Raw genomic sequence first — 14023 nt, forward strand, 5'->3', positions numbered from 1 at the left:
GCCACCATTAATTACTGTGTGACCCTGGACAAGCCCCTTGACCTTTGAGCTACATTCCTTCCTCCAACAATAAACACTTGCCAAGGGGCGCCTGGGTGGCTCAGTGGGTTGAACATCCAACTCTTGATTTTGGCTCAGGTCATGATCTCACAGTTCATGAGGTTGAGCCCCCGTCAGGCTCTGCGAGGACAGTGTGGAGCCTGCTGGGGATTCATGCTCATGCTCATTCTCTCTCTCTCTCTCTCTCTGCCCCTCCCCCACTTGTGCATATGCACAGTCTCTCGAAATAAATTTTAAAAAGAAGAAAAAAAAAACCCACTTGCCGAGCACTTACAAAATGCCTAGACTCAGCTGCCTTGTCCGTAAAGTGAAACTGCCACAGTTTTACCTCATAGGTAGGAGAAGAAGTGTATGCAAATTGCCTAGACCAGGGCTCGGCACAGAGACAGACACGGATAAATGACAGTTACTATTATCATCATCAATCAAATGCTAGGCACTGTGCTCCATTGTAAGCACACAGAGATAAGGAAGATAGGGTCCAGATCTAAAGGGATGCATGGGAGTGGGAAGAAACACAAAAGCAGGTGATTTCAGCATAATCCAGCAAGTATGGTGACAGGGTGCTATGTTTGGAAGCAGTCAAGAGGAGCTCTGAATCCCTAATCACATCATGATTTTATCCAAACTCCTTTCAGAAAGGCTGTTTAGAACAAATCAAATAAGGAAATGATACCCTCCCCAAAATAGACCTGGCAAAAGAACAAGATAGCTCGTACGTGTAACATCTTTGACTCTCTAGAATTTTTTTTTAATCCTAAAAGCTTGGCGATGGCCTTAGAAACTAGAGCACATTCACGTAGATCATGTGGGACAATCCAAGACACCAGAGAAAAAAACCAGAATGCCCCAATGGTGACAATTAGAAGGATGCCGCTGTGGCAGGAAACTACCTCGACTGTATGCTTCTTCCCTCTGATGAGGTCAGGAACTTCCCTTACGGTCTCCAAAACATAACAGACAAGGTCTTGGTTTTCTTTTTACCTGAAGGGTATTCTGGTCAATGACTTGGAAAAGGGAGTGAGGTTTGTTATCAAAAGATACAGGCCGGTGGAGAAGACCGCCGCTGCCGAAAGCGACCCATCCTGGTTCCAGCTCCTCGTTCCGGCAGTACACAAAACCTCTGCGGGAGAGGGGGGGAGAAAGCACACAGGCTGAGTAGCCAGGCGGTTGCTGGAAACCACACAATGCGCTACGGCAAACATCTTCTACCCGATTTTTAAAAAATGACTAAGTACGCAAAACATCTAAAGGAGAGTACGTGTATTACGTTAACTTTGCGACTGACACTACAGCAAATATTCATTTTCCACAACAAATTACAGCAGAAAAAAAGTTGGGGAAAAGATCTAATTAAATGTATAGAAGCCTCTCAAACTGTGGTTTCTTGAGGCAGCAATTCACAGATCTGATATCCCCACTGAAAAGTAGGGCTAATCCACGGTCAAACCCAAGCACACAAACACTGAACTAGGGGCACCTGGGTGGCTAAGTCAGTTAAGCGTCCGACTTCGGCTCAGGTCACGATCTCACGGTTTGTGGGCTCAAGCCCCATGTCGGGCTCTGTGCTGACAGCTCAGAGCCTGGAGCCTGCTTCAGATTCTGTGTCTCCCTCTCTCTCTGCCTGTCTCTCTCAAAAATGAATAAGTGTTAATAAAAAAAATTTAAAAAAAGACTGAACTAGAAAAATGTCCATTCATCAACATGGAAAAGGCACGAATATTCTAACAGTTTGGATCATAGAGGAATTTCTGGCTAGAAACAATGACCTGAGGGCTACCAAGCTGTTTAGAGTCAAAACAAAGCTGAAATGCATTAACAGAACAAGAGTCTACTAATCCAAGAAAAATCAAATTACATGAAATTATCCAGACTTATTTAGTTACTAGTCAGTCTTTGTTTGGGTGGGGTGGGGGGGGGGGGGAACAGAAGGGGAAGATCCGCATCCCCAGGTATCTTCCTCACAGAGATTTATGGAAGAAGGGAAACGTTCCAGCCAAATCATTCAGCAAGTTCCATGCAACTGACCTGAGAGTACCATGTAATCCAGACCCCAATTTGCTTACTCCTCTTCCAACTGAGTTAGTAGTATACAGGTAGAGACCATCCGCCGTGAGACAGCGCCCTAAGTCAGCATCTGAAATCATTTTTTCACAGGTAAATTATATACATGATTTTTCTAATGAAATTATAAACATGCTTCTAGTGAAAAAGCCTTAGGAGGTTCAGTGAAAGATAATCTCCCACTTCTAAAATAAATGCTTCAGTGTGACTTCCAGGAAAGATGGCTCAAACCCCCAAATCAAGCCTCTAGAATGTATGTGGGATCAGGAACCAACATCAGGGAAAGAGGTCAGATAGATAATAGCAGGGGAATCTGGTTCTACCTGCCAGAAGTTTTCTTCTTGTCTTTTTGAATAGCAAAAATAGAGTCAAAGTTATGCACTCCTAATTCTAATCTGAGAAGACTAAGACTCGAGGACTTTCAGTAATGATCCGGTGGTTAAAAAGCCATGAGCTTTTAAGAGCTCTGGGCACGTATTAGTTGACCTTAGGCCTTTCTGAACCTCAGTTTCTTCATCCAGAAAATGAGACTACTCTGTACCTCAAGAGTCACTGTGATGGTTAAAAGGAGATAGCACAGGGGAACACCCACAGGCCCCTGGTTCAAAACCAGTGTTCCATAAATGGCAAATGCTATTATGCTGGCATACCAATGAAACTCGTGGACCTAAAATCTGCTTCTGTGGATTTCCCATCCAGTGACTCTGTTCCCCCTCAGCTGTATCCACTGTCAGCTAAAAACCGTATTACTCCATAGAAGAGTAAACAGTTTATTAATTTACCCTCAAGAATTTGTCCTAAAGAGACAGCTTGTAAAACTTTCAGTATTCTCCTCACCATTTCACTATGGTTAAGTTTGTCTACTACCTGTCCTATTAAAGGAAATCCCACACCACAGCCCTCATATTTAGTAATGAATATGCTGTTATCTTAAGAATTCAGTCTACAAATCCCAGACAACTACCATTTGTAACTATTAGGTTCTTCAAAAGACCGTTCAAGTGAGTAATCGTTTTTAAAAGATTTTCTTTCCTTAAGTATTTTAACTTGGAACCTATAAAGATCCATTTATTCATTCCTCTTTAGAGGCCTAGGGCCTTCTGAGGAGTCTGACAAGGGGTGGGAGTGAAAGTGACAGAGAAGATGGGCCCCGAGTTGATACTTGTTGAAGCCAAGTGAGGAGTGCAAGGGGTTGACTAAAGCATTCTCTCAACTCCTATATCTGTTAGAGGTTTCCATATTAAAAATAAGGTTACTTTTTAAATTCTAAGAAAAATATTCTCTAGGTGGAAGCAAAACTCAAAGTACAAGGGAGTGAGAACCAAGCAGACCAGTTTAACACCATCATCCTCTGGAAGAAACTACCCCAAGGCAGATACTAAAAGAAGTAAAGGGAGAAAATAAAGGGGTTTGGGTTTCATTTGAAGATGTAAATTTCAGCCTATAATGTTTAAGAACTTCTTGGGTATTACAGGCTTCTTGCTTCTCCTGTTGACTCTAGCTGCATCAGATCCATTTTACCATTGGTTCCTTTTACCAGCTCGCATGACTATTTGGAAGCAACAGTGGACACGAAAAGACACGGGCCCCAGGATGAGAGGTGCAGGGGTGGCCTGCCTCTCAGACTGCATCCCATGCCCTTAAAGCTGTCCAGGAAGTTTCCCCATCAAGGGTGAGAAATGCAAGTAATCTCAAATTTCTTAGAGATTCATTTTGAGTCTTTCCAGAAGAAAACTGAAGGTCTTAGAAAATTTCCTGGGGCGTCTTAAATTCCTATTTCATCAGTTACATAATGTTGTTTAATGACAGAATACCAGCTACAACAACTAACAGGTTTGGGAGCAAGGTAGACTCTTGGTGAGCCTGCACCTCCACAGGAGGAAGCTAGAAGCAGCCTGCCTGGGGGGCCAGGGCACCGCTCAGTACTTCTACCACACAAACGGAGAGGCCACCTTCATCCAACAAGTCAGGTAAGTGAAGGTCAATTAAGAGAAGTTCTGCCATTTTCACGGAGATCACAATGAACTGATATGGAAAACTTCTGAAAGTGTAAAAACATTTTAATCCAGCCCATTTTGTTAAAGGAGATACTGAACAATCCATACTCCTTTGAACAATCTGTCTCCCCCCCAATCCCGCCCCTTTTAGGGCAGAGGGTTCAACAACACACACATAATAAGTTACTAAAAGAAACAGCACCAGGCTTAGGCAGCAAGATCTGACCTTCTGTTCATGGACATAAAAATTTAACTTAAGGCTCCCAGGCTCAAACTCAAATACCCAGGAGTCCACTGCAGTAATTCATGGCCCCTTGGCTAAAGCGTACGGATGATCCCTTTCCCTTGCGATAGTCAAACCTATCCATTTTCTTACCTCCCTGAGCATCAGCTTTTACACCTTTACTGATAAAGCAGACAATGAACTCACTGTCTAGGATCCTAGCGCTTTTAGTTGAGAGAACAGAGTTCTACCCAAATCGTTTGCCACAATGATCCAAGGCCATTCTTTTTACATCTTCATTTCAGTCACAGGAGCAAAACCCCTATGTTACCTTTATTTTCAGAACTGGAGCCGGTGCTACTATCTGGTGCAGGCAACATGTCTTCATACCCCCACGATACTATGTGTTTGCCACCGAGCAAACAGGAGGGGGATCCAGGCCCCCCTTCCAAAAGCAACAGCCTAAAAACGGGGAGATGGGAGAATCATGACGACAAGGAAACGATCCATTTCAGCAAGAAAATGAAAGTCATCTCAAAGAGCAGATAACTAGTTTTGAACAAATACGTATCTGGAAAAAACAGTCGTGTTTTTAAATTTAAAAATTACAAATCCATGCTTACAGAAACATAATGAAAGTGCAGCTGTGTATAGGGGTGCCTGGGTGATTGAGTCAGTTGGGCAACCGACTTCAGCTCAGATCATGATCTCATCATGGTCTGTGGGTTCAAGCCGCGCGTCGGGCACTGTGCGGACAGCTCAGAGCCTAGAGCCTGCTTCAGATTCTGGGTCTCCCTCTCTTTCTTCTCCTTCCCACCTTGTGTTCTATCAAAAATAAACAAACACTGGGGCACCTGGGTGGCTCAGTTGGTTAAGCGTCCAACTGCAGCTCAGGTTATGATCTCGCGACTCGTGGGTTTGAGCCCCGCGTTGGGCTCTGTGCTGACAGCTCGGAGCCTGGAGCCTGCTTCGGATTCTGTGTCTCCCTCTCTCCCTCCCCCTTCTCCACTCCCACTCTCTCTCTCTCACTCTCTCAAAAATAAGCAGTAAATGTTTATTTAAAAAAAATTATTTTTAAGTACAGTTGTGTATAAAATGTATAGGTTTTATATATATGTAGGGGGGGTAGTTAGGGTAAGGATTGGGAGGCACATACACCAAAACATTAGGAATGGTTATCTTTGGGTAATGAGCTTATAAATGATTTTCAGTTTCTTCTTTACACTTTCACCGATCTTAAAATCTATAATAAAAATTCACTATAAGCGATTACATTTAAAAAAAAAATAGAAACTGAAAAACAACACGCTCTAGGAACACTTTCAAAAAAAGGAAAGAGGAGACAGAATTCTTAAGATGAATAGGATAATATTCTTATTTTAAAATATGAATCACTAATTAAGCAGTTTAGCGCTCTACCTGTTAAAAGAGACTATGTACAAATCTCCCTCATGGAGGAAGAAGATAAGGATCCAAAGTGACAACTTACCTATACAGTACATCGGCTACAGGCAGGGACCCCAGATCAGTCTGTTTCTGTAACAGATGGACCGTATGAACAAAAGTCTTCAATGATCCCCTAAAAATAAAAGGAAGGAAAATCGTCACAACTGCTAAGTCAAATAAGAAGGTTGATTTTATTAGCCAGGTGAGAAGGTTCCAGAAGAGGTCTGTTTCCACCAATCAGAAGACATATTGTACAAAATATAATTGATTCGTACAGATTACCACGGACTCATACAAAAAGTTTTATGAGCGGCACCAATTATGCCAATTAGGATGTTCTCCTTGCATCTGTAAATGAGTTCCCCCCAACACAAAAGTTCAAAACAGAAGGCTCAAACACAAAGAACATGTGGCTATTATGCTTGGACACCATTTCATCAAGTCCTTCTTTAGCCTAGGAGAGAGATTTTACAGAAGGCAGTTACATTTAATAAATAATCTAACAGTATTTCCAAGCTTAGTTTTTGTTTTATTTTTATTTTTTAAGTTCATTCATTTATTTTGAGAGAGAGAGAGAAACAGGAGCTAGGGAGAGTCAGAGAGAGGGAGAGATAGAGGACCCCAAGCAGGCTCCACACTATTAGCCCAAAGCAGGGTTCAATCTCATGAGCCAGGAGACCACGACTGGAGCAGAAATCGAGAGTCAAACGGTTAACCAACCGAGCCACCCAGGCACCTCCAAGCTTAATTTTTAAATATCTTTAAGTTTATCCATTTTACATAACTCTCCCCAAACCCCATCACATTAAATATGACTGAAGAGGAATACATTCCAATAATTTTTAATTTTTTTATTAAGTAAACTCTGCCTCCAACATGGGGCTCAAACTCATGACCCGGACATCAAGAATCACAAGCTCTACCAACTGAGCCAGCCAGGCCTCAAACAATTAAGATTTTGTGCTCAGAGGTGTTCCTTCTGCTTCCCTTGCTGTGAAGTATGTGATTGTAATACTCACAGAGCTCACCACTACCCAATTTCCTTTTGGTTCCCAAGACTCAAGACTCTGGGAAATCTAGAATATGGTCAGCAGGATCTAAAAGAAGGTGCTTTTAAGATGCATGGGACTTACCTGGCCAGATCCTAAGTATAAATCACCACAGAACATTTCCTGAACGAAATGATCACCTGTATCAGATAGGCTGACTTCGGATCGCTGCCTTATTCTCTTAGCCAAGGCTTTAATTGCTGGGTAGCCTATACCTCAACCCTAAAAGAAACAGAATACCGGACACTGGACCGAGTAGGCTTAAAGTCCTCCTCTTAAGCATCCCTTTCACTACTTCTGGTGTTCAAAGAATCAAAACCAAAGAGCAGTACAATATAAAGAGGGAAGGCAGCAGACAGGGTCTAAATGCTCAAGCTGGGAGTCTGGCCACTCACCAGCTGCCCCGTCTCAAACCTGTCACTTAATTCCTATGGACTTTCGCTTCTTCATTTCTCCAACAGGGAGCCGTCCCTGGGGTGCAACAAGGTTGAAATAAAGGGGCAAAAGCACACTGGAACATTTAAGGCCATGAAACCAAACTGTAAGGTATAGTTACCTGCCACACAGTCCCTGGTTCCCTGGTTCCTAAGCCCCTCCAGGATCTGAGCCCTGCCAAGCTCCTCTCCTGTCCCTTTTCTCTCCCACTGCCTTCCAGCTGGTTACCTTGCTGTCCCCTCGACTACACCAAGCACAGAAAGAGCACCCGAGTTGTGCCACTTGTTGCTTTTCTTGACCACGACACTCGGTCACTGGCTGGCTCTTTGTCATCTTCCCGCCCTCTGCTCCACTTCAGTAAGGCCTTCCCTGGGCTCTAACGAATGCTGTCCCACCTCCACTTAGTCATTCTGTAGCAAAATATCCTGTTAGGTCTTCCTACAAATGAGCAGCCCTCTCTGAAGTGATCTTATGCATGGCAACTTTGCAATTTTAGGCACCAATGATCTTGCTCACTGCTGGATCCCCACTGCCTAGAAGGGCACCTTGCACACGGAAAGTGAGCAATAATTATTTACAAGGTGAATCGCCCGGAGTCCATTCAACTGCAAGGTATGAAACCATGAGTCACTATGTTCCTAAAACCTAGCAAGGTTCCTGGCAAAGGTGTTCAATAAATGTTAGTTGGCTGAACGAATAAACATCTTCAAAATATTGTTTTGAAAATGTTTGGTCTTTGAAAGCATCAATCTCAGAAGTTCAGTTAGGTCCCTAATAACTTCATTAAAGGAGATAACCCAACTGAAAAGCTTAGGACTTCTGAGGTAAATACAGTCCAGGACGGAGGGCAATATTGGCAAGACAATGTAGGAACAATCTTTAAAAACAACACAAGGGTGCCTAGGTGCCTTGGTCATTAAGCATCTGACTTCGGCTCAGGTCATGATCACACAGTTTGTGAGTTTGAACCCCGCTTTGGGTAAAACACGAACCCCCCCAGTGAGCCCCACTTCTGTCTCTTATGGGATTCTCTCTGCCCCTCACTCACTTGTGCCCTCTCTCTCAAAAAAAAAAAAAAAAAAAAACAAAACAACAAAAAAAAAAACCACACCAAGAGGAAACTAAAAACACTCATTTCAACATTTCTGAGTGGAATTTGGAATCTCAAGCACATGAAGCAATTCCAATAACTAGCAGATTGAATGTGGGCACAAAAAGTAAAGTTTATGATCCTATGTTCAATAACTACAAAAAAATGTTTAAAATTCAAGAGCTGATGATTATTCCTAACATTCTAAATCTGCCTTAAGACAGTTCTACCTAAAAGCATATTTTCTCTAAATGAGATTTTTGTATTAATAATAAATCTATTTAGGGCTTGTAAAATACAGATCAATCCAATATAAAGCCTTTCCAGGGGAACTTATTTCAGTACCACCCAGTAATGTCTCCAGAATTAAGCTCATGTCAGGATTTCCACAATCTACAGGCTTCAGGGATCTGAAACTAGGCTAAGACAGTTTGCTCAGGGCAAGGAAACTGACAAATACTGGTGCCATCTTGCCTTAAAAAATAGCTTGATAGTCAACCATCTGAAGGTCAACTCTGAAGCCATAAAAACAGGGAAAGAAGTCTTATAGCTAAGAACTTCACAATCCTCCAAGAAGAATTTTCCCACATACACTTTGCTTTAAAAAAAAAAAAAAAAAAAAAAAAAAGAAAAAAGAAAGGGGAGGGGGGTGTTCCTGGGTGACTCACTTAAGTGTTTCACTTCATGAAGCTCAGGTCATGATCTTACAGCTTGTGAATTCGAATCCCACATCGGGCTCCATGCTGACAGCTCAGAGCCTGCAGCCTGCTTCAGATTTTGTGTCTCCCTCTCTGCCCCTCTCCTGCTTGTGCTCGCTCTCAAAAATAGACATTAGAAAAAAAGAAGATAAAAAGAAAAAAGAACTCAAAGAAAATTCTGAAGAGGGACAGATTAGTGTGACATTAATTAGTGACACTAATCTGTCAGACCATGGTCCCTAACAGGTCTCTAGACAACTAGCTTAGAAGTAAGGGCAGTGGACCTTTTTCTCACAGATATGTGCCAATGAACATACAGTTATCGGGCAGGACAACGTGGAAATCCTCTCCTGGAAAAGCCACTCCGAGCACATTTCCTATTGATACGAAATCAGTAACATCAGCTTACACACAAAGGATGGCACGTTATTAAATCTGGACATATACAGAGAGCTTTCCATTAAATTAACGGAAGCATCAGGGTCCAGAAACAGAACTTGTGACCAAATCTGTGGGACTGAGTCCAGATAATAACCCACTCACTTGCCGACACGCTCCTTGGAGACACCCATAGAAAAAAAAAAAAAAAAATTACAAGCACTACAAGTTTTCTGACCGTCCTCCCAGGAGAGATACAGATATGCCACCCCCACTAACTACTGCTCCGAAAACGCTAATCATCCAAGGGGCGAGTAGATAACCGCAAGGGTTGGCTCTCCATTTTAAGCTGTTTCAGCTTTATCACGGGAGAGCAGACGGCAAAAACTGGAGCTGTAGCCTCCAGCTGGGGGTTCCTGGTGCCAAGTTTCGGTGAAGGCATCTTCTGCGCGGTCAAGGCTGGGGAATCCAATGCTGCCAACCAAGAAGGCCTCCTGGACGGGACGACTTCATCAAACGGGCCTGCCCTCTTACTCTGCCCCACCCCCGGCAGCACGTCAGCAGGCGGTACGTCTGACTGCCCTTACCTGGCACATGCTAAAGCCACCAGAGCGGCAGCAGCATTTTCCTTTTGCTTATGTGGGACGTGTCGGCCCGTGTCGGGAGCGTCCTCCAGCCAGGAGCACAGCAGAGTTTCGATGCCATTGAGACAGTCGGCGGGCTCCTTGGTCAGGCTCAAAGGCTGGCAGTCGCGAAGGCAGTTCAATAGCACCTCGGCAGTTATGTTACAGAGGGAGGGGTCCGTCCTGCTCTGGGACTGAATGAGGGGGAAGACCAGCAGGAGCCCCATCCGAGACGTGAAGGGCGCCTGCTCGGGTTGCTGCAGCAAGCCCTGGCGTTTGAGCAGGGCCAGGGTCTCTTCGTCACCCGAACTCTCTCTCTCGTGCTGTTCCTCCAAGGCCAGCTGGCGCTGGGCATTCCACAGTCCTCGCAAGGCGTTCAGGCGGTATTCCAGCAGGCGGGCGTAGGCGTTGCTCTGATTGCCACACACAGAGCGCAAACGTTCGGCTAATTCCGTCGGGTTCTTGGTCTCAAATGTTAAAATCTAAGGGAGGAAACAAACAAACAAAGAAGTTCGCGTGCATGGTTTTCACCACCGCTTTCACCTGCGGAAGCAAGTCTAGCCGATGGTGTCTAAAAACAGTCCACGTAAATCATTGTAACTGCGGCCAAATGTGAAAATATGTGCCATAATGCCAGGTAGTTGCTGATGGAGATTTTTCTCCTTGTGGCGTTTCTGCTAGTGCTCCAATTAAAAGTAATATCAGATGTAACTCAAAGAGCCCAAATCATAAAAATAGTGAAGTGCGGAATTCAGAAATTACTTTGCTCTAGAAAATGGAGGTACAAGTCTTAATTAAATGCTCGAGTTATCATGGAAGTCTGACTCCGCTTACCAGGTGGATTATACGTGAAAAGAACAAAGTTTTATCTTCAAAATCGAATATACCTAGTCAATAATTGATAGTTTATGGTTCTTTGATTTTGAAGAACACTCCATTTTTACTACTGTTAATCCATTATTTCAATCGGTGACATGGTATAGATTTATTCAGATTTATACGGACAGAGGAATCACTACTAGTTCCTTGCCAAAACCTACAATTACCAGGAGAGCTTCTCTAGATCTTCAGCAACTAGGGAAATAAAATCACTAAATCCTCAATCAAGGAAGGAACCAGCTATCAAGATAGAGAATTATGGGGGGGGGGTGCTCAGTCAGTTAAGCGTCGGACTTAGGCTCAGGTCATGATCTCAGTTTGTGAGTTAGAGCCCTGCGTCAGGCTCTGTGCTGACAGCTCAGAGCCTGGAACCTGCTTCGGACTGTATCTCCCTCCCTCTGCCTCTCCCCTTGCTCGCTCGTGCTCTCTCTCTGTCTCAAGTAAATACACATTAAAAATTTTTTTAAAAGAATAGAATTAGGGCCTGCTGGGTGGCTCATTTGGTTGAGCAACCAACTCCATTTCGGCTGAGGTCAAGATCTTATGATATCCGAGCACTGATGGTGCTGAGACTGCTTGGGATTCTCACTCTCGCTTTCTCCACCACCCTTGCCCCTCTCAGGCTTGCATGCACCCATGTGCTCACTTTCAAATAAACTTTGAAAATCAGTTAAACTTTGTGACGCCAAAAGTTTGCGCATATAAATTCAACTAGGTTAAAATGAACAAACTACCGTGGGAATGCAAGCTGGTGCAGCCACTCTGGAAAACAGTATGGAGGTTCCTCGAAAAAATAAAAGTAGAACTACCCTATGACACAGCAATGGCACTACTAGGCATTTATCCACGGGATACAGGTGTGCTGTTTCAAAGGGACACATGCACCCCCATGTTTATAGCAGCACTATCGACAATAGCCAAAGGATGGAAAGAGCCCAAATGTCCATTGATGGATGAGTGGATCAAGAAGATGTAGTATATTACACACACACACACACACACACACACACACACACACACACACACACGGAATATTACTCGGCAATCAAAAAGAATGAAATCTTGCCATTTGCAACTATGTGGATGGAACTGGAGGGTATTATGCTAAGTGAAATTAGTCAGAGAAAGACAAAAGTCAGATGACTTCACTCAAATGAGGACTTTAAGAGACAAAACAGATGAACATAAGGGAAGGGAAACAAAAATCATATAAAAACAGGAAGGGGGACAAAACAGAAGAGACTCAAATATGGAGAACAAACTGAGGGTTACTGGAGGGGTTGTGAGAGGGGGGATGGGATAAGGGTAAGAAATGGGCAAGGGGCATTAAGGAACCTACTCCTGAAATCATTGTTGCACTATATAATAATTTGGATGTAAATTAAAAAATAAAATTTAAACAAGTTTTGAAAAGACAAAAACTAAAAAATGAACATACTACTGTAAGCAACAAAGGAGGACACTCTAGGAGCAAACACATTAAAACAATATCAGGTGCCAGAGGAATCGGTTTCTCAGTAGACCAAAAAAGGGTGGGAAGAGGTTTGAAATAAAAGCAAAAAAAAAAAAAAAAAAAAAATTTTTTTTTTGTCATTGGCACTGACATTTTAAAAGGTTATATAGTTCACTTTATTTCTCTCAGAAACCTGAAAATTTTACTACCTCAAATTTTGCCCTTCAAAATAACCCAATAAAATAACAAGAACTTCCAGAACAATGTAAACCCTGTATCTGCCTTGCTTAGCCATACATGCAAGTCACTGAAGTGAAAAAATGTTCAATTTAAAAAGACACATTCCAGGGCGCCTGGCTGGCTCAGTCAATAGAGCATGTGATTTGATCTCAGGGTTGTGGGTTCAAGCCCCACGTTGGGTGTGCAGCCTACTTATAAATAAAAACCAAATTCCAATTCAAAAAACGTATTTCGTGTATCTGAAAACAGTTCATAGTTTAAAAAAAAAAAAAAAGTAAGCAATTTGAACTTCAGTGCCAGCCAATTTCAACCAACAGGAGCACCTGGGCAGCTCAGTTGGCAAAGCATCCCACTCTTGGTTTTGGCTCAGGTCATGATTTCACAATGTGTGAGTTCTAACCCCACACTGGGCTCTGTGCTGACAGTGCAGAGCCTGCTTGGGAGTCGCTCTCTCTCCCTGCCCCCCACCCCGCCCTGCTTTGCTCGCTTGCTCACACTCTCAAACTTAAAAAAAAAAAAATTAAAAAAAATAAAGTTTCATGGCACAAAAGCAGACACTCAGATCAACGGAACAGCATAGAGAACCCAGAAATGGACCCACAAACATATGGCCAACCCATCTTTGACAAAACGGGAAAGAATATCCAAAGGAATAAAGACCGTCTCTTCAGCAAATAGATCTGGGAAAGCTGGAGAAGAACATGCAGAAAAATGAACCTGGACCACTTTCTTACACCATACACAAAAATAAACTGAAAATGGATGAAAGACCTCAATGTAAAACAGAAAGCCATCAAAATCCTCGAGGAGAAAGCAGGCAAAAACCTCTTTGACCTCGGCCGCAGCAACTTCTTAATATGTGTCTGGAAGCAAGGGAAACAAAAGCAAAAATGAACTCCTGGAAGCTCATCAAAATAAAAAGCTTCTGCACAGCAAAGGAAACAATCAGCAACCCATGGAATGGGAGAAGATATTTGCAAACAACAGGTCAGATACAGGTTTAGTATCCAAAACCTATGAAGAACTTACCAAACTCAACACCCAAAAAACAAATAATCAATCCAGTGAAGAAATGGGCAAAAAACATGAATAGACACTTCTCCACAGAAGACATCCAGATGGCCAACTGACACGTGAAAAAATGTTCCACATCACTCATCATCTGGGAAATACAAATCAAAACCACAATGAGATACCACCTCACACCTGTCAGAATGGCTAACATTAACAACTCAGGCAACGACAGATGTTGGTGAGAATGCAGAGAAAAAGGATCTCTTTTGCACTGCTGGTGGGAATGCAAACTGGTGCAGCCACTCTGGAAAATAGTATGGAGGTCCTCAAAAAAAATTAAAAATAGAACTACCCTATGACCCAGCAATCGCACT

The 14023-nt window shown here is 43.0% G+C and overlaps 1 protein-coding gene across 5 annotated transcripts in view; it reads right to left on the reverse strand.

Moving 5' to 3' along the window:
* Positions 1 to 14023, reverse strand: part of HECTD4 (HECT domain E3 ubiquitin protein ligase 4) — a 189799-nt gene that overhangs the window by 122039 nt on the left and 53737 nt on the right. For all 5 annotated transcript variants that reach the window (XM_053902041.1, XM_053902039.1, XM_053902040.1 and 2 more), the window contains exons 2-6: positions 10028 to 10545; positions 5834 to 5923; positions 4676 to 4806; positions 2089 to 2197; positions 1045 to 1183 (exon numbers count right to left, since the gene is read on the reverse strand). In XM_053902041.1, the coding sequence (XP_053758016.1) occupies positions 1045 to 1183; positions 2089 to 2197; positions 4676 to 4806; positions 5834 to 5923; positions 10028 to 10545 (987 nt within the window). The remainder of the gene's footprint in view (positions 1 to 1044; positions 1184 to 2088; positions 2198 to 4675; positions 4807 to 5833; positions 5924 to 10027; positions 10546 to 14023) is intronic.

This window comes from Panthera pardus, unplaced genomic scaffold (assembly GCF_024362965.1).
Source record: "Panthera pardus isolate Hobbes unplaced genomic scaffold, ASM2436296v1 HiC_scaffold_15, whole genome shotgun sequence".
NCBI classification, from domain to species: domain Eukaryota; kingdom Metazoa; phylum Chordata; class Mammalia; order Carnivora; family Felidae; genus Panthera; species Panthera pardus.